This window comes from Orcinus orca, chromosome 8 (genome assembly GCF_937001465.1).
Source record: "Orcinus orca chromosome 8, mOrcOrc1.1, whole genome shotgun sequence".
In the NCBI taxonomy this organism is placed as follows: domain Eukaryota; kingdom Metazoa; phylum Chordata; class Mammalia; order Artiodactyla; family Delphinidae; genus Orcinus; species Orcinus orca.
The window spans coordinates 78,637,781-78,663,933 of NC_064566.1; the positions used below are offsets into that span (position 1 = coordinate 78,637,781).

Here is a 26,153-nt window from a genome sequence, read left to right on the forward strand (position 1 = left end):
TTATCAATTATTGAAGATTTGTGTTGTTTATAATTTTCCACTATCACAGGTAAAGCTACAATCACGTTCACCTTTTAAATATAATGAATATTTAGACTTTATATTTACACAAACACATAGTCCGTGGTGCCCTCAAAAGTTGTGCCCCATCCTGAATCTTAACCCATGTGGTAAAGCTAAGAGCTCAAAAGAAAAAAAGACCAGGGTGCTTGCTATTCCTTAATCTGCCCTTAAATTGGACAGACACCTCCAATTCTCTGATGACAGCCTCCTCACCTGTAAAAATGAGGGCACCGAACTAGGTCATAAATAAGTTTTCTTATACATTCTAGAATAAAATGATTAAGAATGCCTTAAACTCAAAGAAGAAAAGGGACTAACTGGCCGGATGCTTTGGTCTCCAGTGATTCTACTTTCAGAGAAGTCAGTGCTCTCTCCCCTCCTCAAGGATAATGGAGAAGAAGGGACATGCAGATGAGAGAAAGCAGGACAGGAAAGAGGAAAGAGCTCCAATGTCAGGTTAAACAATAACAACTTTGGAGAAGCTTCAATAGTGAAAGCAGAGGAAGAAGTGGAATGGATAAAGATGAAAATCAATGGAAGATGCTTTCAAAGGGCATTATTCCAGGTCCACCAAGAAGTAGACAATAAGAGGTTTCAATAAGTAAGAGATTTATTAGGGGAAAGGCGTGTGAAGGAAATAGCAAGGGAGCTAAGAGAGGCTGAGAAAGCCATCAGACTGCAATGCAGGTCAGAAATGGGGTAAAAGAGAAAGAGAAGAAAGAAGAATGCTGGTGGCACAATCCCTTGATAGCAAGGCTGTCAGGGAGTCCTGAGCCAGAGTCTCCCATCAGAGGAGTCCCATGCCTCCCAGTAATGGGCCTCATTTAGTACCCTTGCTGCATTTAGTTACTGACTGGGAGCATCTATGGGAAGCATGGCCTTGATACAAACAGGGTGATGGATTTCAAAACACAGTGGAGCACCTTATCAATGACACTCCCCACAGTTGATGATCTGAAAGACTCACTTTCATGGCTGTCACACACTGGATACCAGTATTTAAAGCAAATCCCAGGTTAGAACCACTGTTCTATAAAATGGTGATAAATTGTATGCTTATTTGATTTTCTGTCAACACTCAAAAGAATAGACACTATCTGATTCCATTTATATCAAGTTCAAAACCAAACTAATCAATGATGATAGATATCAGAAAGTGGTTGCTTCTAGGGGGGTATGGTAAAAATTGAGCACAGAAAACTTCAGTATCAAATAATGGAGATAAAAGCATGAAAGTTGAAGATTGCCAGTAAAGAGAATTACCCAAATAGCCATCGGTTTGTTTCTTACAAACTTACTCTAGGAGCTTCTGTGCATCATAGTATCCAATTGGATGAACAGGAATACTTGGAAGACCGACAGCCTCTGCGATTTCACGTCTATAAGCATATTCTGAAAAAAAGTTGAACATACTTCTAATAAAAATGGAGTCCCTTTCAAAATGTTCTCTGTAAATCAGATTAAACACATTCTTAAATTGCATCTACTACAACTGTTACAATTAGAAAGACAGTTTCAAATGTTAGCGAAAATGTGGAGCAACTGAAACTCTCATACATTCTTGTAAGAGTGTATAATTAGAGAGTCACTTTAAATAACTTCTTTGAAAAATAATGTTATGCTGAATTATGCCCTATGGCAGAACAATTACACTCCTAGGTATTTACCCAAGAAAGATGGAAACATATGCCCACAAAAAGACCTGCACAAAATTGCTCATAGCAGCTGAATCTAGGTAGCCCATATGGGACACAGTCCAGCTGTTTGTAAATAGGAGAATGAATAAGCAATTTGTAGAACAGTCCCATAATAGAATTCTACTCAGCAAGTAAAGGGAAGAAACTATTAACACACACAATAACATGAGTAATCTCTAATCGTTGTACTGAGTGAGAGCAGCAAGGCAAATGATGAGGGAAAATCATAAATTTTTCTATGACCGGGAAATCAAACTAAGAAAGGAAAAAAATAATATGCCTGCTTTGTGGTAGGCCTTTCCCAATGTTCAGTGTGCATCTGTATTGTACATTAACCAGACCTCCTCAAACAGGAGGATGTAATCACCTTTAAGAAAAATGGTTGCTTTATTCAGACAATTTTCAGGTTATTTTAGTTTCTTTTTCATCCCATACAGGGAGTTGTATTGACCAAAACATCTTTGATCAACTTTATGTAGAATGCTAACCTGTCAATACAACACAGAAATTCTTTGTCTCAGAAATGTATAAAATTGCATCTCTAACTCCTGACCAATGGAACAGTTCTCACAGCTTCTGCAAATCTGTTCCCTGGGTTATAATCCTCAGTTTGACTCAAATAAAATTCTCTTTTCTTTCTTCTTAGCTTGACTGTTATTTGATTTTACACCAGCACACAAAAGAATAGTTACTATCTGATTCCGTTTATATGAAGTTCAAAACCAAACTAATCAATGATGACAGATATCAGAAAGTGGTTGCTTCTAGGGGAATATGGTAAAAATTGACCAGAAAGGGGCACCAGAGAACTTTCTGGAGTCATAGAAATGTCCTATATCTTATTTTGAGTGATATAGATACATGTAATTTAAAAAAATTATTGAATTAACTCAAGACCTGTGCGTTTTGTTACATGTAAACTCTACCTCAAAATAAAAACACATTTTCTGTCATTTCTTCAGATTTAAGAAAAATAAGAGCTATTTTTCCATTTTTTTCTTCAAAGTTTTAAATTATAAGAGCTTTAGGGGATTGCAAAAGCTATTCTTTTTATAGTAAAATGACATAATAATATGTTGCATGGGATTTGTTTTAAAATTCTTTAGGGTAATAATGCAAAAGGAAAGACGAAGAGATAAAATAAGATTGACAAAGTGGTGATAATTTTCTCTATTTTTTTGTATGTTAGAACTATTCCATAATAAAAACTAAAATTAAAAGGAAAAGAAAAAAATAGGGCACAAAAGGGAATTCAACAAATGCAAGCCTCACAGGGATAACATGATTTTTCTTTCTACAATGTCATCTTTTAAATTTGAGGATAATAAACAGAAATAGTCCAGTTAATCTTATTTTATGTTCACATGTTTTTTTTGTGTGTGTGGTATGCGGGCCTCTCACTGCTGTGGCCTCTCCCGTTGCGGAGCACAGGCTCCGGACATGCAGGCTCAGCGGCCATGGCTCACGGGCCCAGCCCCTCCACGGCATGTGGGATCTTCCCGGACCGGGGCACGAACCCGTGTCCCCTGCATCAGCAGGAGGTACAATTTTAACTTTATATAACCAACAGAGCTTGGGAGAAGTTGCATTTTTCAAAGCTTGGGAATAAAAAGGCTAAGTAAGTAAAGTTCAGGTAGACTTAAGTGATTTTATTATAGGATAATATGTATTGCTTTACAAAAATCTATGATAATGTACTATATTCCAAGAAGATTTACGAAGCCAAAATGCATAAACTTTAAAGGAGTTTACAATTTGATAGAAAAACCAGATGAAATATAAATATGGAAATGCCATGGATACTTGGTAACCTATTTTATCCAAGGTACACACCTTAGTTAGTTTTAAACCACACAAATTAAGTGATCACAGATTTTTGTAAATGTCATCAACTAGCTGAGTACATTCAAAATAAATTAGCTCCCTTTGTTAATGATCTACTGTTTTACAGCAGAGCATTTCAGCATAAGACAAACATGTGGACTCCGGAGCCAGACCATCTGAATTTGAATCCCCACTCCTCATTTAGTGGTGTGATGGTCTAGGGCAGAGTTTGCTTACTTCTAGTCTCGCTTCCCTCCTCTGTCAAGTAGAGATAATAACATAACAAAGCTTATAGGGTTGTTAAGGCATGTAAGAGCTAGCATTTAGGAAATATTCCTTGAAAGTGATCACTATTATCTTTATACAGCAATGATACAATAAGCATTTTCTAGGCTCTAAATTCTAAATGTCATTTCAGGGATTTATAGAACTTCTTTTGTTCTACTATCCCTTATCTACAACTAGAAATTTTAAAAACTGTGAAATCCATTAATTGGGGGGAATTTACTTGTCAACAAAACATGATCTGATGTAAACTAATTTGGAAGCAAGATCTGACTTGAATAGACAGACTATATTACTTACATTCCTCTGCTTAATATGATTATTCATACATTTTACTGCAAAAATATTTACATGCTTGCTTCCCATTTTATGTTCCAGCCTCCTATGTGAATGTTATGCAAGAAATGGTATATGCACCATATTACTTTTAAATATCTGAAAATGTCTGCATTTCAAAACCTATGAGACCCGAGGGTTCCAAATAAGGGATAAGGGACCCGAACCAACAATTTTCTGCGTTCAAATTCCTTTATTCTTAGACACAAAGAGAACGAGAAAAAGACATACTTTATCCATGTGTCAAAGGAAATCCTTTGGTAAAATCACTTTACAATGTTAAGGTTTTTGTGATGATTAAGGCCTGGTCACTCACCATTTGCTGGGAGGCCAGGTGTGAGAGGGTCCCCTGCACCATTAAGATTTAAGATATTTCCACTCTGAACACCACCTCCAGGAAGATTCCAACCACCTGGATAGGACTCCACCCCGGGAGCAAAGTAATCAGCAGGATCTGAGTACAAAATGATCCCTTTGGCCCCAGCCAGCTGGGCATTTTTAACCTGGAATAGACAGTCTTTCATATTTTAGGTTGGTAACTCAAAATTACTCTTAAATAAGTAGCTAAACTTTATCTTCAATCTTTTATCCTTAGACTTAAAACAAGGGACATCTCACAGAGAGTTGGCTTTTTCTTTTTCCTACTGCAAGCTCTAAAAATGAGTTTCCAGGGCTGAATCAGCCCTCAGAGCAGCAGATTTTAAAAATGTACATATTAGTGGTAGTGAGTATGTGCTACTTCCTTCCTCTAGTCTAGAAGCACAATAAGCAAGTAGACTCCACAGACTAGACTCCCATTTCTTCTATGGTTGAGAGGGAATATTTCTGAAATTTAGTTTCCCACAAAAGAGGAAAAAATATTAGCAAATCAAGCCAAATTAAGTGATAGTAACTTTCAAAACTGCTGTGTATAAATTGGTTTCTCTCATTACCTATAATAAGAATTAATACTAAAATTTAATTTAGTAAATATTTTCAAAGGTAACATTTAAAACAAAGATACTGAAGGTTAACAACAAATCAAATGCATGCTTCTTTGTAGACCACAGGCATAATGTGTAGGTATGGAAAAAACCTGTTCTGTTTCCCTGAACTTCTACCCTGGCCGAATTCAAATGACCCAGTTTAAAACGCCTGTATATAAGCTAGAAAATGTATCTTCCCTATTAGGTGGGCTAGTACAGAGTATGAGAAGATCACAGTCCTCCAAAAGTTTTAAGGATGTGGTTCTACCCATGTAAGATACAATATAACTTTTTATTTTTGTGGAAAAGAAAAAAAGATTATTTTTTACCTTATTTCCTCTGAAAATTTTCCCATATCTGGCAATCAGAATCTTCCCAGAGCAATTAATTTTCATGTCCCGCTCTAGTTTAAAGAAGTCTTCAGTTTGTGCGTAGTTAACATAGACTAGGTCACCCTGTTGAGATCACGGATGACTTACTACAAGTAAGATTTAATAAAAGAGGTTTTTCTGCGTGAAGACTGTTTCACATCTTTGAAAGAGGTAAGAGACAAGAGTATGCAAGAGGGTCAGAAAAGCATGAGCCTCAGGTAAGAGATTCAACAGAGAAATGAACTTGAATTAAGAAGGCAATTACCTGGGTAGAGACTTATGAGTTAACTATTAAGTTCTGTTTATGTTGATGTCTCCTGTAAAGTGACCATAAAACTATAGAAGTGTTCGTCAGAAAAATACACATAAATATACACACTGCAATTTGGCAGGGGTCAGATATCCGAGGTGAAAAAGACCTAGATGAGAGCTGTATTCTCTTTGAAGTATATTCACAATGGGTCTTCACACCACCAGGTAAAAAAGAAATGTCAGGTAATACTGCTTTACGGGTCTGGCTTCAGGATTAGGTGCGAGTATGCTACCATCTCGGAGTATCAAGATTATCATTTGTAAAATGGCCTGTTAGATTAGATCAGTGTTCTTCACACATTTTTTCTGCTCACCTACTCCCTAGATTATTTTTGAAGAGAAATGTATCCCTCCTTTATTTTTTATTATTTGGATTTTTTAAAACATCTTTATTGGAGTATAATTGCTTTACAATGGTGTGTTAGTTTCTGCTGTATAACAAAGCGAATCAGCTATAGGTATACATATATCCCCATATCCCCTCCCTCTTGCATCTCCCTACCACCCTCCCTATCCCAACCCTCTAGGTGGTCACAAAGCACTGAGCTGATCTCCCTGTGCTATGCGGCTGCTTCCCACTAGCCATCTGTTTTACCTTTGGTAGTGTATATATGTCCATGCCACTCTCTCACGTCGTCCCAGGTTACCCTTCCCCCTCCCTGTGTCCTCAAGTCCATTCTCTACATCTTTGTCTTTATTCTTGTCCTACCCCTAGGTTCTTCAAAACCACTTTTTAAAAAATTTTTAGGGGGGCCGTCCCAAGCCACCCCGCTCCGCTCCCCGCCCACAGCCGCACTTCCGCCGTCGCCGGCGTTCCGGAGCCCAGACGCAGCGTCTGAGTCGCCCGGCACCTCTGTCAGTGGCGTGAGCGTCTCGCTATGGCGTGTCGTCCGCGCTGCTAGGCCAGTTGTACGCCCGTGCGCTCGCCCGGCCGGCCGGCCTGCGGAGCTCCCGCCCGCGTCCCCCGGCTGGTCCGGGGCGTCCGGGCACCGCCTCGACGGCGGCTCCGCCGGACGCGCGTTCTGGACCGCAGCCCGCACCCCGAGCGGACGGCGTCATGAGGCACCTGCCGTACTTCTGCCGCGGCCAGGTGGTGCGAGGCTTCGGTCGCGGCTCCAAGCAGCTGGGCATCCCTACAGCTAACTTTCCTGAACAAGTAGTAGATAATCTTCCAGCTGATGTATCCACTGGCATATATTATGGTTGGGCCAGTGTTGGAAGTGGAGACGTCCGTAAGATGGTGGTGAGCGTAGGATGGAACCCGTACTACAAGAATACAAAAAAGTCCATGGAAACTCATATCATGCATACTTTCAAAGAGGACTTCTATGGGGAAATTCTCAACGTGGCCATTGTTGGCTACCTCAGACCAGAAAAGAACTTTGATTCTTTAGAGTCACTTATTTCAGCAATTCAAGGTGATATTGAGGAAGCTAAGAAACGACTAGATTTACCAGAACATTTGAAACTCAAAGAAGACAATTTCTTCCAGGTTCCTAAAAGCAAAATAATGAATGGCCACTGAAGGAAAAGCATCTTATTTATTCATTAACTGTTTTCTAATATATTACTGCTCATAACTCTACAGTCTCATCTTGGTTATATTTTAAAAATCAAAAATTTTCCTACAGCTGTGAATTAAACAGTACAATGTAGTTACCATATTATATTCCAACTGTTCAATTAAACCCATCGTGTTACAGTACTAAAAAGGTTCATTTTAAAAATCAAGATTCTTTTTAATGTAATATGTTGATTAAAATGTACCACTAGAAAGGTCTTAAGTGTTTTATAATGGAAATGAAATATATATAAATATGGGGAACAGGCAAGTCAGTGGTTTGAGATGAGAACTATTAATTCTCATGGTAAAATTCTAGCATGCATGTACCTGTATAGCATGCTCTGCTAATCAGAAGGCTCATAAAAATAACTATATTAAGCAGAGGTTTGACAGTTTATTACAAACCTAAGGGGAAAAATCCAGAATTTGTAATTTTGATATTTTGTGCATTTATATATTATTATAGACATGAAGACTTGTGATATTTCACTTTAGTTAGTCATTTCCTTTAAGGGCTCAAATCATTGTACTGTGTTCCATTTTTGTTACAGCTGCCTCAGTTCTAATTGGTCTAGACTCCCTATTATTTTTTTGTTTTTCTTTTAAAACCGTAAAATGAGTGTTTTTCGAATCTCTAGTTCTCATTTTTGTGTAGTGTAACACTTCTCTCTTTTTAAGAGTAGATATTTTTCAACATTTTTCTTAACCTTTGTTTCCTGTAAATAATTCTCAGTGTCAGTTCTTGCATTTAGAATATCCAACTTTACATTTACAAAATGTAGAGTTTCATCTGCGTCTGTATCTGCCGTCCCATCGCTTCACTATATGAACAGTGATTAAGTGCATATCTCTTGCATTTTAGAGAAAACACCCAAATGTCCATCTGTAGGTTTCCTCAAAGTTTAAACGAACACCTAGCATTTCATTTATATATACCAGTTTCTTAAACAACACAAAATACTTGTTTCCTCCCCTAGGGAAACTATTTAAGACCCAACTAAACTATGAAATACAAAGCTATTTGTTTTTAATGTGACTGTATGTTCCTGAGCAAATGCCGACTGTTGTAGTTGTGTGTGCACAATGTAATTTAAGGCTAAAGAGTGCTATCTAGAAGATAATTTTAAAGATAACTCATTATAAAACCATTTTCCCCTAATCTGCATAAATGAGAACTGATTTTAACAAAACTGTTTATATAATATTTAGAAGAATATCTAAAGCTAATGTCGGAGAAGGGGGAAGCAGGAATAAATTCAGTTGGATTGTTTTGACTTTTTGGTATATGAATTTATGGCAAACAGTGTAGTATGTGTCTTTTTCATTTCTTCTTTAAAGAAATACTTAGAAAATGTAATTTAATGTTAGAAATCCTGTACTTGAAAGAAGCCTCAATTATCAGTGGTTCTGTGAAACAAAATTAAAAACAAACATGGAAAGTGTAAAAAAGATTTGTGTGTGAGTAGCTTGCGACTGATTGTGTCCTCATTAAATGTGAAAATTCTTTGATATTGCCACCTTACATTTTGTTAAATAACTATTGCTTTTGAAAAGCCTATAGTGTGTGGTTTAGGAGTTAGTTAACAGTGTCTACATTTTTTTAAGTTTTATATATAAAGTATTTATTATAAGAAATTGCAGTAGGGCCATTTTCAATTAGTGTTTTCAGGCCTTGAAATAAATCTTGACCAAGGGAAAAAAAAAATTTTTTAGATTCCATATATATGTGTTAGCATACAGTATTTGTTTTTCTCTTTCTGACTTACTTCACTCTGTATGACAGATTCTAGGTCCATCCACCTCACTACAAATAACTCAATTTCATTTCTTTTTATGGCTAATATTATATTGTATATATGTGCCACATCTTCTTCATCCATTCATCTGATGATGGACACTTAGTTTGCTTCCATATCCTGGCTATTATAAACAGTGCTGCAGTGAACATTGTGATACATGTCTATTTTTGAATTATGGTTTTCTCAGGGTATATATGCCCAGGAGTGGGATTGCTGGGTCGTATGTATGGTAGTTATTTTAAAATTTTTTAAGGAACCTCCATAGTGGCTGTATCAATTTACATTCCCACCAACAGTGCAAGAGGGTTCCCTTTCCTCTACACCCTCTCCAGCATTTATTGTTTGTAGACTTTTTGATGATGGCCATTCTGACTGGTATGAGGTAATACCAAATTGTACTTTTGATTTGCATTTCTCTAATGATTAGTGATGTTGAGCATCCTTTCATGTCTTTGTGGGCAATCTGTATATCCTCTCTGAAGAAATGTCTGTTTAGTCTTCTACCCATTTTTGGATTGGGTTGCTTGATTTTTGATATTGAGCTGCATGAGCTTCTTTTATATTTTGGAGACTAATCCTTTGTCAGTTGCTTCATTTGCAAATATTTTCTCCCATTCTGAGGGTTGTCTTTTTGTCTTGTTTATGGTTTCCTTGCTGTGCAAAATCTTTTAAGCTTCATTAGGTCCCATTTGTTTATTTTTGTTTTTATTTCCCTTTCTCTAGGAGGTGGGTCAAAAGGGATCTTGCTGTGATCTTGCTGTGATTTATGTCATAGAGTGTTCTGCCTATGTTTTCCTCTGAGAGTTTTATACTGTCTGGCCTTACATTTAGTTCTTTAATGCATTTTGAGGGTTTTTTTTGTGTATGGTGTTAGGGAGTTTTCCAATTTCATTCTTTTACATGTGGCTGTCCAGTTTTCCCAGCACCACTTATTGAAGAGGCTGTCTTTTCTCCATTGTATATTCTTGCCTCCTTTATCAAAGATAAGGTAACCATAGATACATGGGTTTATCTCTGGGCTTTCTATCCTGCTCCATTGATCTATATTTTTGTTTTTGTGCCAGTACCATACTCTCTTGATTACTGTAGCTTTGTAGTATAGTCTGAAGTCAGGGAGCCTGATTCCTCCAGCTCTCTTTTTCTTTCTCAAGATTGCTTTGGCTATTCGGGGTCTTTTGTGTTTCCATACAAATTGTGAAATCTTGTGTTCTAGTTCCATGAAAAATGCCATTGGTAGTTTGATAGGGATTGCATTGAATCTGTAGATTGCTTTGGGTAGTAGAGTCATTTTCACAATGTTGATTGTTCTAATCCAAGAACATGGTATACCTCTCCATCTGTTTGTGTCATTTGTAACTTCTTTCATCAGTGTCTTATAGTTTTCTGCATACAGGTCTTTTGTCTCCTTAGGTAGGTTGATTCCTAGGTATTTTATGCTTTTTGTTGCAATGGTAAATGGGAGTGTTTCCTTAATTTCTCTTTCAAATTTTTCATCATTAGTGTATAGGAATGCAAGAGATTTTTGTGCATTAATTTTGTATCCTGCTACTTTACCAAATGCATTGATTAGCTCTATTGGTTATCTGGTAGCATCTTTAGGAGTCTCTATGTATAGTATAATGTCATGTGCAATCAGTGACAGTTTTACTTTTGCTTTTCTGATTTGGATTCGTTTTATTTCTTTTTCTTCTATGGTTGCTGTGGCTAAAACTTCCAAAACTATGTTGAATAATAGTGGTGAGAGAGGGCAACCTTGTCTTGTTCCTGATCTTAGTGGAAATGGTTTCAGTTTTCCACCAACATTGAGAACAATGTTGGCTGTGGATTTGTCATATATGGCCTTTATTATGTTAAGATAAGTTCTCTCTATGCCCACTTTCTGGAGGGTTTTTATCATAAATGGGTGTTGAATTTTTTCCAAAGCTTTTTCTGCATCTATCAAGATGATCATATGGTTTGTCTCCTTCAATTTGTTAATATGGTTTATCACATTGATTGATTTGCATACATTGAAGAATCCTTGCACTCCTGGGATAAACCCCACTTGATGATGGTGTATGATCCTTTAAATGTGCTGTTGGATTCTGTTTGCTAGTATTTTGTTGAGGAGGTTTGCATCTATGTTCATCAGTGATATTGACCTGTACTTTTCTTTTTTTGTGACATCTTTGGTTTTTGTATCAGGTGGCTGTAGCCTCATAGAATGAGTTTGGGAGTGTTCCTCCCTCTGCTATATTATGTAAGAGTTTGAGAAGGATAGGTGTTAGCTCTTCTCTAAATGTTTGATAGACTTCGCCTGTGAAGCCATCTGGTCCTGGGCTTTTGTTTGTTGGAAGATTTTTAATCAGTTTCAATTTCAGTGCTTGTGATTGGTCTGTTGATATTTTGTATTTCTTCCTAGTTCAGTCTCAGAAGGTTGTGCTTTTCTAACAATTTGTCTATTTCTTCCAGGTTGTCCATTATATTGGCAGAGTTGCTTGTAGTAATCTCCCATGATCCTTTGTATTTCTGCAGTGTCAGTTCTTACTTCTCCTTTTCATTTCTAATTCTATTGATTTGACCCTTTTCCCTTTTTTTTCTGATGAGTCTGGCTAATGGTTCATCAATTTTGTTTATCTTCTCAAAGAACCAGCTTTAGTTTTATTGCTCTTTGCTATTGTTTCCTTCATTTCTTTTTCACTTATTTCTGATCTGATCTTTATGATTTCTTTCCTTCTGATAACTCTGGGGTTTTTTTGTTCTTCTTTCTCTAATTTCTTTAGGTGTAAGTTTAGGTTGTTTATTTGAGATGTTTCTTGTTTCTTGAGGTAGTATTGTATTGCTATAAACTTCCCTCTTAGAACTGCTTTTGCTGCATCCCATAGATTTTGGATCATTGTGTTTTCATTGCCATTTGCCTCTAGGTGTTTTTTGATTTCCTCTTTGATTTCTTCAGTGATGTCTTGGTTATTTAGCAACATATTGTTTATCCTCCAAGTGTTTGTGTTTTTTACATTTCTTCCCCTGTACTTTATTTCTAATACCATAGCGTTGTGGTCAGAAAAGATGCTTGATATGATTTCAATTTTCTTAAATTTACTGAGGCTTGATTGGTGACCCAAGATGTGATCTATCCTGGAGAATGTTCCATGAGCACTTGAGAAGAAAGTGTATTCCATTGTTTTCAGATGGAATGTCCTATAAATATCAATTAAGTCCATCTTGTTTAATGTGTCATCTAAAGTTTGTGTTTCCTTATTTATTTTCATTTTGGATGATCTGTCCATTGGTGAACGTGGGGTGTTAAAGTCCCTTACTATTACTGTGTTACTGTTGATTTCCCCTTTTATGGCTGTTAGCATTTGCCTTATGTATTGAACTGCTCCTATGTTCAGTGCATAAATATTTACAATTGTAATATCTTTTTGGATTGATCCCTTGGTCATTATGTAGTGTCCTTCTTTGTCTCTTGTAACAGTCTTTATTTTAAAGTCTATTTTTTCTGATATGAGAATTGCAACTCCAGCTTTCTTTTGATTTCCTTTTGCATGGAATATCTTTTTCCAACTCCTCACTTTCAGTCTGTATGTGTGCCTAGGTCTGAAGTGGGTCTCTTGTAGACAGCATACATATGGGTCTTGTTTTTGTACCCGTTCAGCCAGTCTATGTGTTTTGGTTCAAGCATTTAGTCCATTTACATTTAAGGTAATTATCAACATGTATGTTTGTATTATCATTTTCTTAATTGTTTTGTGTTTATTACTGTAGGTCTTTTCCTTCTCTTGTATTTCTGCCTAGAGAAGTTCCTTTAGCATCTGCTGTAAAGCTGGTTTGGTGTTGCTGAATTCTCTTAGTTTTTGTTGTCTGTAAAGGTTTTAATTTCTCTGTCAAATCTGAATGAGATCATTGCTGGGTAGAGTAATCTTGGTTGTACGTTTCTCCCTTTCATCACTTTCAATATGTCCTGCCAGTCCCTTCTGGCTTTCAGAATTTCTGCTGAAAAATCAGCTGTTAACCTTATGGGGATTCCCTTGTATGATATTTGTTGCTTTTCTCTTGGTGCTTTTAATATTTTTTCTTTGTATTTAATTTTTGATAGTATGATTAATATGTGTCCTGGCATGTTTCTCCTTGGATTTATACTGTATGGGGCTCTCTGCGCTTCCTGGTCTTGATTGACTATTTCCTTTCCCATATTAGGGAATCTCTTCCAATATTCTTGCAGTCCCTTTCTTTTTCTCTTCTTCTTCTAGGACCCCTATAATTTGAATGTTCATGCGTTTAATGCTGTCCCAGAGGTCTCTGAAACTGTCCTTAATTCTTTTTATTCCTTTTATCTTTTTTCTGCTCTGTGGTAGTTTCTTTCACTATTTTATCTTCCAGGTCACTTTTCCGTTCTTCATCCTCATTTATTCTGCTATTGTTTCCTCTAGAGAATTTTTAATTTCATTTATTGTCTTGTTCATCATTGTTTGTTTGCTCTTTAGTTCTTTTAGGTCCTTGTTAAACGTTTCTTGTATTTTCTCCATTCTATTTCCATGGTTTTGGATCATCTTTACTATCAATACTCTGAATTCTTTTTCAGGTAAACTGTCTATTTCTTCTTCATTTTTTGGCCTGGTGGGTTTTAACCTTGCTCCTTCAACTGCTGTGTATTTTTCTGTTTTCTCATTTTGCTTAACTTACTGTGTTTAGGGTCTCCTTTTTGCAGCCTGCAGGTTCATAGTTCCCATTGTTTTGGGTGTCTGCCTCCAGTGGGTAATGTTGGTTCAGTGGGTTGTGTAGGCTTCCTGGTGGAGGGAATTGCGGCCTGTGTTCTGGTGGGTGAGGCTGGATCTTGTCTTTCTGGTGGGGAGGACCACATCTGGTGGTGTGTTTTGGGGTGTCTGTAAACTTAGTATGATTTTAGGCAGCCTCTCTGTTAATGGATGGGGTTGTGTTCCTGTCTTGCTAGTTGTTTGGCATGGGGTGTCCAGCAATGGAGCTTGCTGGTCGTTGAGTGGAGCTGGGTCCTAGTGTTGAGATGGAGATCTCTGGGAGAGTTCTCGCCAACTAATATTACAAGGGGCTGGGAGGTCTCTGGTGGGCCAATGTCCTGAATTCAGCTCTCCCACCTCAAGAGGCTCAGGCCTAACACCTAGACAGAGCACCAAGACACTGTCAGCCACACAGCTCAGAAGAAAAGGGAGGAAAGAAAAAAAGAAAAGAAAATAATAAAATAAAGTTATTAAAATAAAAAATTAAAATTAATTATTAAAATTAAAAAGTAATTTAAAGAAAAGAGCAACCAAACCAATAAACACACCCATCAATGATAACAAGTGCTAAAAACTATACTAAAGAAAAAAAAATGGACAGACAGAACACTAGGACAAATGGTAAAAGCAAACCTATCCAGACAATATCACAGAAAGAAGCATACAGATACACACTCACAAAAAGAGAAAAAGGAAAACAAAGAAACAAACTATATATATATATTTAAAAAAGGAAAAGAGCAACCAAATCAATAAACAAAGCTACCTATGATAATAAGCTCTAAATACTAAACTATGATAAACATAAAGCTAGAAACAAATTAGATGCAGAAAGCAAACCCCAAGTCTACAGTTGCTCCCAAAGTCCACTGCCTCAGTTTTGGGATGATTCATTGTCTATTGAGTTATTCCACAGATGCAGGGCACATCAAATTGATTGTGGAGATTTAATCCACTGCTCCTGAGGCTGCACAGAGAGATTTCCCCTTCTCTTCTTTGTTCACATAGCTCCTGGGATTCAACTTTGGTTTTGACCCCACGTCTGCATGTAGGTCGCCCTCTGGTGTCTGTTCTTCACCCAGACAGGAGGGGGTTAAAGTAGCAGCTGATTTGGGGGCTCTGGCTCACTCAGGCCAGAGGGGTACAGAACGTGAGGCGAGCCTGCAATGGCAGAGGCCAGCATGACATTGCAACAGCTTGAAGGCATCGTGTGCTCTCGCAGGGAAGTTGTCCCTGGGTCACAGGCCCCTGGCAGTGACGGGCTGCACTGGCTCCTGGGAGGGGAGGTGTGGATAGTGACCTGTGCTCGCACACAGGATTCTTTTTGTTTTTTTAACAGCTTTATTGGCGTATAATTGCTTTACAATGGTGTATTAGTTTCTGCTTGATAAAAAAGTGAATCAGTTATACATATACATATGTTCCCATATCTCTTCCCTCTTGCATCTCCATCCCTCCCACCCTCCCTATCCCATCCCTATAGGTGGTCAAAAACTACCAAGCTGATCTCCCTATGCTATGTGGCTGTTTCCCACTAGCTATCTATTTTACGTTTGGTAGTGTATATATGTCCAGGCCACTCTCTCATTTTGTCACAGCTTACCCTTCTCCCTCCCCATACCCTCAAGTCCATCCTCTAGTAGGTATGTGTCTTTATTCCCATTTTACCCCTAGGTTCTTCATGACCTTTTTTTTTTTCTTTCTTAGATTCCATATATATGTGTTAGCATACGGTATTTGTTTTTCTCTTTCTGACTTACTTCACTCTGTATGACAGACTCTATGTCCATCTACCTCACTACAAATAACTCAGTTTCGTTTCTTATTATGGCTGAGTAATATTCCATTGTATATATGTACCACATCTTCTTTATCCATTCAACTGTTGATGGACACTTAGGTTTCTTCCATGTCCTGGATATTGTAAATAGAGCTGCAATGAACATTTTGGTACATGACTATTTTTGAATTATGGTTTTCTCAGGGTATATGCCCAGTAGTTGGATTGCTGGGTCATATGGTAGGTCTATTTTTAGTTTTTTAAGGAATGTCCATACTGTTCTCCATAGTGGCTGTATCAATTTGCATTCCCATCAACAGTGCAAGAGGGTTCCCTTTTCTCCACACCCTCTCCAGCATTTATTGTTTCTAGATTTTTTGATGATGGCCATTCTGACCGGTGTGAGATGATATCTCATTGTAGTTTTGATTTGCATTTCTCTAATGATTAATGATGTTAAGCATTCTTTCATGTGTTTGTTGGCAATCTGTATACCTTCTTTGGAGAAATGTCTACTTAGGTCTTCTGCCCATTTTTGGATTGGGTTTTTGTTTTTTTGTTATTAAGTTGCATGAGCTGCTTGTAAATTTTGGAGATAAATTCTTTGTCAGTTGCTTCATTTGCAAATATTTTTCCCATTCTGAGGGTTGTCTTTTGGTCTTGTTTATGGTTTCCTTTGCTGTGCAAAAGCTTTTAAGTTTCATTAGGTCCCATTTGTTTATTTTTGTTTTTATTTCCCTTTCTCTAGGAGGTGGGTCAAAAAGAATCTTGCTGTGATTTATGTCATAGTTTTCTGCCTATGTTTTCCTCTAAGAGTTTGATAGTGTCTGGCCTTACATTTAGGTCTTTAATCCATTTTGAGTTTATTTTTGTGTATGGTGTTAGGGAGTGTTCTAATTTCATTCTTTTAAATGTAGCTGTCCAGTTTTCCCAGCACCACTTATTGAAGAGGCTGTCTTTTCTCCACTGTATATTCTTGCCTCCTTTATCAAAGATAAGTTGTCCATATGTGTGTGGGTTTATCTCTGGGCTTTCTATCCTGTTCCATTGATCTGTATTTCTGTTTTTGACACACAGTATTCTTGGTGGCTGCAGTAGCAGCTTTAGCATTTCATGCCTGTCTCTGGTGTCCTAGGCTTGTGCCCGTCTCCGGAACTCATTTAGGCGGTGCTGTGATTCCCCTCTCCTCGCACACCCTGAGGTCTTTTGACTCTTTGGCAGTTCCAAACTTTTTCCCGGGCTCCCTCCCAGCTAGCTGTGGTGCATTAGCCCCTTTCAGGCTGTGTTCATGTAGCCAACCCCAGTCCTCTCCCTGGGGTCTGACCTCCGAAGCCCGAGCCTCAGCTCCCAGCCCCACCTGCCCTGGCAGGTGAGCAGACAGGCCTCTCGGCCTGGTGAGTGCTGGTCGGCACCGATCCTCTGTTCGGGAATCTCTCCACTTTGCTCTCTGCAGCTCTGTTGCTGTGCTCTCCTCCATGGCTCCGAAGCTTCCCACCCCCTGCCCACCCCCGTCTCCACCAGTGAAGGGGCTTCCTAGTGTGTGGAAACTTTTCCTCCTTCACAGCTCCTCCCAGTGGTGCAGGTCCCAGGCCTATTCTTTTGACTCTGTTTTTTTCTTTTTTCTTTTGCCCTACCCAGGTACGTGGGGAATTTCTTGCTTTTTGGGAAGTCAGGTCTTCTGCAAGCATTGAGTAGGTGTTCTGTAGGAGTTGTTCTATATGTAGATGTATTTTTGATGTATTTGTGGGGAGAAAGGTGATCTCCACATCTTACTCTTCCACCATCTTGAAGGTCCTCCCCCCTCTTTATTTTTTTTATTTTTTTATTTTTTAATTTTTTTTTTATGGTATGCGGGCCTCTCACTGCTGTGGCCTCTCCCGTTGCGCAGCACAGGCTCCAGACGCTCAGGCTCAGCGGCCATGGCTCATGGGCCCAGCCGCTCTGCGGCATGTGGGATCTTCCCGAACCAGGGCACGAACCCGTGTCCCCTGCATTGGCAGGCGGACTCTCAACCACTGCGCCACCAGGGAAGACCCCCCCCTTTATTTTTAAGTTGACATCTGAAATTTTTTGGCATGTCTTTAAGTTGTGGTGAACAATGCAATTTCCAGCACATTATAAATATTAACATTTTCAGAAGTAGTCTTGCCTCACTTTTTATTTATATCCAAAGGAATTTAAATATTGTAATGATTTTTTATTCAATATCATCCACTTTAAAACCACACTCTTCAGTCAGAATTTTATCATCGCTTTTTCTCCTTGAAGTTGTATTTGCCCGTTTCCCTAAAGCATTTTACTCTAAAGTAAAATGTATTTGTGCTGGACACCAGTGCGTTGGTGTTCATTTCCCTTCACTGAAGATGTTCTTGCTCCTGCTGCAGGGCAGGCTCTCTGCAGGCAGCCTTCAGGAGTCAGCCCCTTGCTTACGATCAGCTACAGACAGCCACCTTGTTCAAGGTCATGTCCCTTCTTAGGATGCACATGTTCAATGACTGATCGATGTGGGAATACGAATACCTGGACATCTTTGTCCAGCCCAGGACAATCCTGAAAGGCTATTCTGACTCCAGAGCTGCCCATTGGGTCAGCTGAGGCTGTCCTTGAGCTAGCATTGAGGTGCAGCTTCTCCCTCTGCCTATTCCAGCTTCCTTCTCCTCCCTGCTACAGATATTGATCCCAAGAGAACATTCCTTAATAACCATCTAGCATGCTAAATTCCATTTCAGTTTCTGTTACCTAGAATCTGGGTATATTTGCAAGTCTTTTATTAATCACTGCCAAACTTGCCTTGATTAAGAATGTGTGTGTGTGTGTGTGTGTGTGTGTGTGTGTGTGTGTGTATAGTGCTTAAAAATATTTATTTCCTATGACAAGCTGTACATGTTAAGAAAATTCTTCAAGAGTAATTTACTATTATAATTAGTAGTAGTATCAATTGAGCCTAACAACATCATTACAAACTTTTATAAATAATACATACCTAAGCATAAAATTTTACTTGAAATACAACTTTTAGTGCTATGGGATGTTAAAACATTAGGTCATGGATCTACGGATGAATAAATTATTTCCAGAATGAGTCAGGACTCACTCTCAGTTTTATTTACATTTCTTGTTTTTAGACAAGTTCTGAGAAACCTCAGGATGGGGATGATAAAAAATGGAATTTCCCTATATTATTTAAACTCTTTCCAAGTTACAACTCCTAAATCTCACACTGATCTTTTATCCAAGTTAATTCTAATGATACCAGCTGGAAACTCAATTAGGCTCATCTTTAATTTTGTTCAACTATAAACCATTTGACTTGCCAAATCTTTGTTACCCAGCTATTAGAATCTTTCACTATTGTCTCTGTTTGGAGCCCCAGAGATTGTTTTTACTACTCAGAGATATTCTTCATCTTGTTTTAGGATGAATGAGTGATGTCTCTCATTCATAAAATAAGATAAAAATAACTGTAAATAGGGAGGTGGAGACAGAGTACTACCGGGACCTCACCATGGGCTAGGTCTCAATACCATGGAAGAGTCCACTGAGAAATTGATGATGCAACTGATTTAAAACGATCCTATGTCTGCCTTTGGAAAGTCTTCACATACCCTAGAGTTTGAAGTCCCTGTCCTACACGATTTCTGATATCCTATCATTTTATTTTGGTTATTATTTTCCTCTTTAACTACATCTCATAACATGTGCACAACAAATTTATAACATATTGACATAAGGTTGTTTCCAAGCTGATTTTAGGATTCATTCCACAAACTTGTTGAGGGCATATCATTCTAGGAATTAGGGATACAGCAAATCCCTGTCCTTGAAGAAACTTACATTCATGTGGAAAGCAGAGAGATAAAATAATAAACAGTAAAATTAATAACTAAGTAAACTGTATATTATATTAAAAGGTGATGAGTTCTGTAGAAAAATTCAAAAAAAAGTTTAAATACAGTAGGCAAACAGGGAATTTGTACTGTACTCAGTTGGGTGCAATTTTCGAAAAAGAGAGAAAGTCTATTGAGAAGGTGACATCTGAATCTTTGCTTCAGTAAAAGGATTAGTTTTAGCTATTACTTTTCCTCCTAAGACCAATGCAATATTAATGCACTATTGATGATAGCACTGTATGTCTGATTTATAACTGTTAGTCTTCTCTGGAGCTCACTCTTATACTACTGTGAATACAAAGCCATTAACCAATTTGGTTTCAGTGAATTTTGTTTTAGTGTAAATGTTCTACTTGAAATTTATTCATATTTAATATCACCAACTTTGAGAAGACTTCTGTAAATGTCTGTAAATTGTGGCTATCTTTTAATAAATCTGCACTCCTCACAAAGCAAATTATGATGGAGAAGGGATTGGAGAAGATATTAGTTTGAAAATGACAGTAAACTTTGAAAATGAAAACAAGTGTGGACAGATAGGCCCTCTTGGCACTTCACAAATGCAAGTTGTCACTGCTAGTTAGAAAAAAATATTTATTTTCAGACAATGACCTTCTTGTAAAATTTACACTGTACCAATGTTCTGTAACTGGGAATAAATACAATCTTGCACTGTTAGCCTACAATTTTCCATTTCTTTTAAGCTTCCATCTTCCTGCTCTTGTTAATAGAGACAGAATTGGGACGTGAGACCAGTGGTTCTCAAACCATGGATCTTGAACCAGCAGAATCAACAATATCTAGCAACCTGCTGGAAACAAACTCTCAGGCTTCACCCAAGACCTACTGAAACTCAGGTGATGGGAATCAGAATCTGTGTTTTATATGATTGTTTATAATTTCCTTTGTTGTGCAAAAGCTTTTAAGTTTCATTAGGTCTCATTTGTTTATTTTTGTCTTTATATCCATTTCTCTAGGATATGGGTGAAAAAGGATCTTGCTGTGATTTATGTCATAGAGTGTTCTGCCTGTGTTAGGTGCAAGAGGGAGGGGATATGGGGATATATATATACATATAGCTGATTCACTTTATTATACAGCAGAAACTAACACAACCTTGTAAAGCAATTATACTTCAATAAAGATGTTTAAAAAAAAATGAATGAGGAAATTAATAAAGACTCAAAGTGTGAAAACATAAAGAGAACACTGGACAATATCACAATTAAAGAATCCTTTTCAGTAAAAAGCAACATAAATAACATGAACAAATATAGGTGAAAACTTAGGAGAAGCTGTTTGCAATATCTAAACCAATAGGAGATGAATAACTAAAATATTTAAGAAACCTCTGAAGTTAATAAGAAAAAGGCCAGAAACTCAACAGGAAAAGAAGACTATAATTAATCATTTCACAGAGCAAAAACACAGCATAGCTAATAAATATATTTGGAGATGTACAATCTTATTTGTAATAAAAAAAATGTGAATCAAAATAAATGAAAACAACAACAAAATAATTAGATGAGCAAAATTTAGAAAGTTACATAACTTCAGCCATTGATGAAAATGTGAGGAAAAAGGAACACTCATACAGTATTGGAGGGAGCAGTAAACTGCTACACTCTTGACAGTGTGAAATGAAGTATTCCCTACAAACCAGCAATCCCATACCTGGTTTCGTTTACACAGAGAGCCCATACATGAGCATATTCACTCCAACACTGTTTGTGGTAATTTAAATTTAGAGGCAAAACACGTGTTTGCCACTAAGAGAATGGATAAGTTACATGTGGTGTGCATGATAACATGGGATAACATGCAACTGTGAAAAGTAACAAACTACTCTGACATGAAGCAATAGATTAAAAAAAAAGTTGATTGAAAAACAGTAAGAGACCAAGTAAGACCTAAGGTATAATATTATTTGCGTACATTTAAAATACACCAATCACAAAATTAAGGCCATGTTTTTGTAAGAATACATACATTTCTAAAAGTATAAATACATTAGAGTCAGTGGCAGGGTGTAGTGGAGTGGAGAAGAGGAATGAGATTGAAAATAGGGATGAGAGATGAAAGGAAAGAAATTAAATTAGGGATCTTACATGGACCCATTATTATTATTCCTTGAGGAATAAGTCTAGGTGACCTCAAGACACCTGAGTTTTAAAATATACTATCTCTTCATTCCCAATTTTTATATAACTTATTTCTATGTCATGTCAATTATGAAATAATTATAGTGATTATAAGCATTCTATTTATGTGCAAATATTTAGGGAGAATTTTTCTAATACTGTTCCCTTAACTATGATGTTAACTACTCATTTGAAGTAAATTTCATACAACCAATAGAAAATATTCTATTCTAAGTTTGAGAGTTTTTAAATTATAAGTTAATCAAATATTCAAAACATTAGAAAACAATAAAAATAGTGTTTTTTAACTTTACTTATTAAAAAACATGGCATTGCCAAATATTAAATCATCCTTATATTCTTACAATAAATTTTAACTAATTGGTGAAGATAGAACTTTAAATGTCAATTCAATTCTAAATGTAAATTTTTTACTTAGGATGTTTCTGATGATAGTCAAGCCCTTATCTCCCTATTGAGTGATATTTCAATATGCCCAATTGTCTATTAGCAACTTCTTAGAATATATCCTAGGCACCTCAAACTCAATATGTCCAAAACTGAATCTACTTAATGTTAAACATTATGGTAGGAGATATAACATTTTAAAAGACATTAATAAATTATATTCAACTGTTTCAAATTTAACTTTCTTATAAAAAAACAAAGTACTATGCAAGAATCTGGGGATTTACTGTAAAATCTCAGATGATAGTTATACACACTGCTTTATTCTTTTTTTTTTTTTTTTTTCGTACACGGGCCTCTCACTGTTGTGGCCTCTCCCGTTGCAGAGCACAGGCTCCGGACGCGCAGACTCAGTGGCCATGGCTCACGGGCCCAGCCACTCCGCGGCATGTGGGATCTTCCCGGACCGGGGCACGAACCCATGTCCCCTGCATCGGCAGGCGGACTCTCAACCACTGTGCCACCAGGGAAGCCCCCACACTGCTTTATTGAGTAAAACACGTAACATTTTGTAAAACGGACATTCATACTCTTCACTTGAAAATGGCAACAATTTCAAATTCTCATTCAAGTTCTTTGAAACTTAATCCAACTTATACAGTGGTAGTAAGATATGTAGTATTTTCATACAATGGAAATTACTTGGCAATAAAAAGGAACAATCTACTGATAAATGCAAAACATGTGAATTTCACAGACCCTATGCTTAGTGAAAGAAAATAGACACAAATGATTACATGCTATCAATTTTATCTATATGAATTTCTAGTATAGGCAAAACTAATCAAAGGTGGCAAAAAAAATCAGAAGAATGATTGCCTTGAGAGTGTGTGGAGTTGATTGAGAAGGGGCTCAAAAGTACTTTCTGAAGTGATAGTAGTATTCTATATGTTGATGGGGTTTGCATTACACAGGTGTATGCATTTATCAAAAGTCCATAAATGTACATTTTGGATTTCTCCATCTCAGTGTACTAAATTTTATCTTAAAAAACACTATGAACCCAAAATAGTATGTATTCCTTTTTATTACTAAGAAATTCTATTTCTTAAATATAAAAAAAGGTGAATTTGGATTACATCAAAAACCTCCTTAATACCTCTTTAATTATTGCCTGTATGTATAAGGAAGTTCTCTTTGTTATTTTTATTTTATTGCATGCATTTTTACCTCTGGCATTCCTTGTGGAGAAAAGGCACTGAAAGGTGGAACAACATCTGAAACATTTTCATATCCTGGAGGAGGTGGTTCAAATAATGATGTGTTGAAAATCTAGAGAAACAAAATATAATAATCAGAGGCAAATCAGGTAACGTTTGATTACTACAATCAAAGAAGGAAATGTGTAGTATCTCTTTCTGTCAGTAGATGGTTAATGAAGCCGTTGGTATTTTAAAGATACAGATCAAAGAGCCAGCACTGTGCTAGAGGCTATGAGGATTTCATGAGATGGTAAACTTAGAGACCTTTAGAGGATGTATAAGCACTAGCTTTAGATTTAGAAGGAAAACTTTAATTCCCAAATAAAAATAACAGCGTACAATATTCTTAGTCACTTATAAAAATGCTAAGATAATTACTTGGGAGCAAATTAATGTTAAATTCACTTTGAACCAAACATAATATAATCTTTCAAGTGTATCACTGTCATTGTAAAGTAGGTATCAATTTTTTTTTTAGGTTCCAAACCACTACCTCTAAAAGAGAGCTCCAAGCTACAGGAAGAAGAAACTGACAGAATTCCAAAGGGAAATAAAAATAATCCACCACTATAGTGAGATAATCTAACATTCCTTTCCCAGCAATTACTAAAGATTGCAGACAAAATAAGACTACATCAAGGATAAAGGCGATTTTAGCCAAACAATTAACAAACTTGAACAAATGAACAAATATAAGATCATTAAACTCAACAGCTGAATACATTTTTTTCAAATAAACACAGAACATTTATAAAAATTGACCACATAATAGACTATAAAGGAAGCCTCAACAATTGCCAAATGACTAGTGTCATACAAACCACATTATCTGATCACAATGTAGTTAAGTTAGAAAATCAGATGAAACCGAGAGTGGAATAACTTTTAAATTTGGAATTTTAAAAATACCCCTAAACAGCTCCAAGGTTCAAAGATGAAAACATAGAAATTAGAAAATATTAAGATATTAATGATAACTAAAACACTTCTCCAAACTTGTGAGATCTAGTTGAAGTGGCTCTTAGAAGGAAATTTATGGGTTTAAATACTCATATTAGAAAAGAAGAAAGGTTGAACATCAATAAATTAAGTATTCAACTAAAAATGTTACAAAGAACAGCAAAATAGACACCAGGAAGGTAAAAGAGGAAATTATATTAAGTAAGAACAGAATTAATGAAACATAAAACATATATACAAGAAATGATTGCCAAAGCTGAAGGTTTATTCTTTGAAAATACAGGTAAAATTGACATATCTCTGTCAATGTCAATAAGAAAAAAATATAAGGTAAGCACAAATAAATAATATTAAGGGTTGAAAAAAATTCATATCTATAGATGTCGAACAGATTCAAAAAGGTAATAAGAAAATACTAGGAAGAACTATGCCAATAATTGAAATCTTAGATGAAATGGAAAAATGCATTTTAAAAAATTTATTAAAACTGACATAAGGATGCATTTTTTAAAACCTAAATAGTCCTATAACAATAAAAAAAATTGAATCAGTACTTTAAAATCTCCCACAAAACAAAGTATCAAAACCAACTGGTTTTACTTTGAGTTTGAAAGTAAAAGATTAAGTATAACACAACGTATTTCAGAGATTAAAAACTCAGCTCATTTTATAAGGCAAGTCTAATCTAGAAATTATACCCCAATAAGCAAATTGCAGAAATACAGGCCAAACATGCTATGAATATAAACTGAATATATATAGATATATGAGTTGAAAACTCTACTACTGACTAATATTACAAATTTCAAAAATGTAAGATAAGTCTAATATTAGAATATCATTTAATATAATTATCATTGTGAAAAAGAAAAATTATACGCTCATCTCAAAAGATATCCAAAAAAAAGAAAAAATGTGTTGATAAAATTCAACATAAATCCATGACAAAAAGTCTTAGTAAACTTGGAAAGGAAGTGAATTAACGTAACCTGATATAAATATCAAAATTAAGGTGAAACATTAAAAGCGTTCAAGTCAAGGACACCTGCTATCACCACTCATTTTTCATGTTAAAGTATAAGTCCTGGTCCATGCAGTAATGCAAAGGGTTGTGGGAGATGGGGAGTGACTCTGAGCTGACATTATATTGTACTCACTAGAGCACCAGTTACCTACATCTGATGCTGATAGAACCTAAAATGACACCAAATCAATTACTACTCTTCAAAAATTCCCATATCTTCCATCTTTCCCATAATTTTTCTGTGGTCCACATAGGGTACAAATGCAGCTGAATCACTGGGAAAGATTATAAGAAAAACTATACTAAAGTGCAATAAAAATCCATCTAGAGACAAAGTCATCCCATCAGCAAGTCTTTCAGCCAAGGAAGTACTCAAGCTCGTCTCACTTGACTTGCCTTTACGGTAATCTTCAATTTTACAACACCACTGAGCAGGTGGATTTTACATCAAGTTTATGAGTTATTCTAACAAGTAGGAAAAGTTTCTTAAGGTGACGGAAAAGAGTCTTTTGGGTGACTTTATCAAAGGTAGACAATACACCAGTGAGCACTGCTCACTATCCAAAATTCACTAATATAGCCTCAAATTATGTATTCTGAGTATAACTAAAATAATTTTGGTTTACAAATTTCTATTTACTTTTTTGTGACATAAAAAAGGCAATATATGTACTTCAATCCATATGGCACGTTATCCTTATGTAAACAAAGATGAAATAATGCATATAGTATTAAA

The 26,153-nt window shown here is 36.5% G+C and overlaps 2 protein-coding genes across 2 annotated transcripts in view; one reads left to right on the top strand and one right to left on the bottom strand.

Moving 5' to 3' along the window:
* Nucleotides 1-26,153, bottom strand: part of LOC125960271 (glutamate carboxypeptidase 2-like) — a 65,751-nt gene that overhangs the window by 32,063 nt on the left and 7,535 nt on the right. The window contains exons 4-7 of the mRNA XM_049714137.1: nucleotides 23,402-23,503; nucleotides 5,500-5,625; nucleotides 4,522-4,708; nucleotides 1,362-1,455 (exon numbers count right to left, since the gene is read on the bottom strand). Coding sequence (XP_049570094.1) covers nucleotides 1,362-1,455; nucleotides 4,522-4,708; nucleotides 5,500-5,625; nucleotides 23,402-23,503 — 509 coding nt within the window. The remainder of the gene's footprint in view (nucleotides 1-1,361; nucleotides 1,456-4,521; nucleotides 4,709-5,499; nucleotides 5,626-23,401; nucleotides 23,504-26,153) is intronic.
* Nucleotides 6,729-8,923, top strand: LOC105748744 (riboflavin kinase). Its single transcript, XM_049714136.1, has one exon. The coding sequence runs from the start codon at nucleotides 6,911-6,913 to the stop codon at nucleotides 7,376-7,378; it is 468 nt and encodes a 155-aa protein (XP_049570093.1). The 5' UTR covers nucleotides 6,729-6,910; the 3' UTR covers nucleotides 7,379-8,923.

Coding starts and splice junctions, on each gene's coding strand:
- LOC105748744 (XM_049714136.1), top strand. CDS start 6,911: ATGAGGCACCTGCCGTACTTCTGCCGCGGCCAGGTGGTGCGAGGCTTC.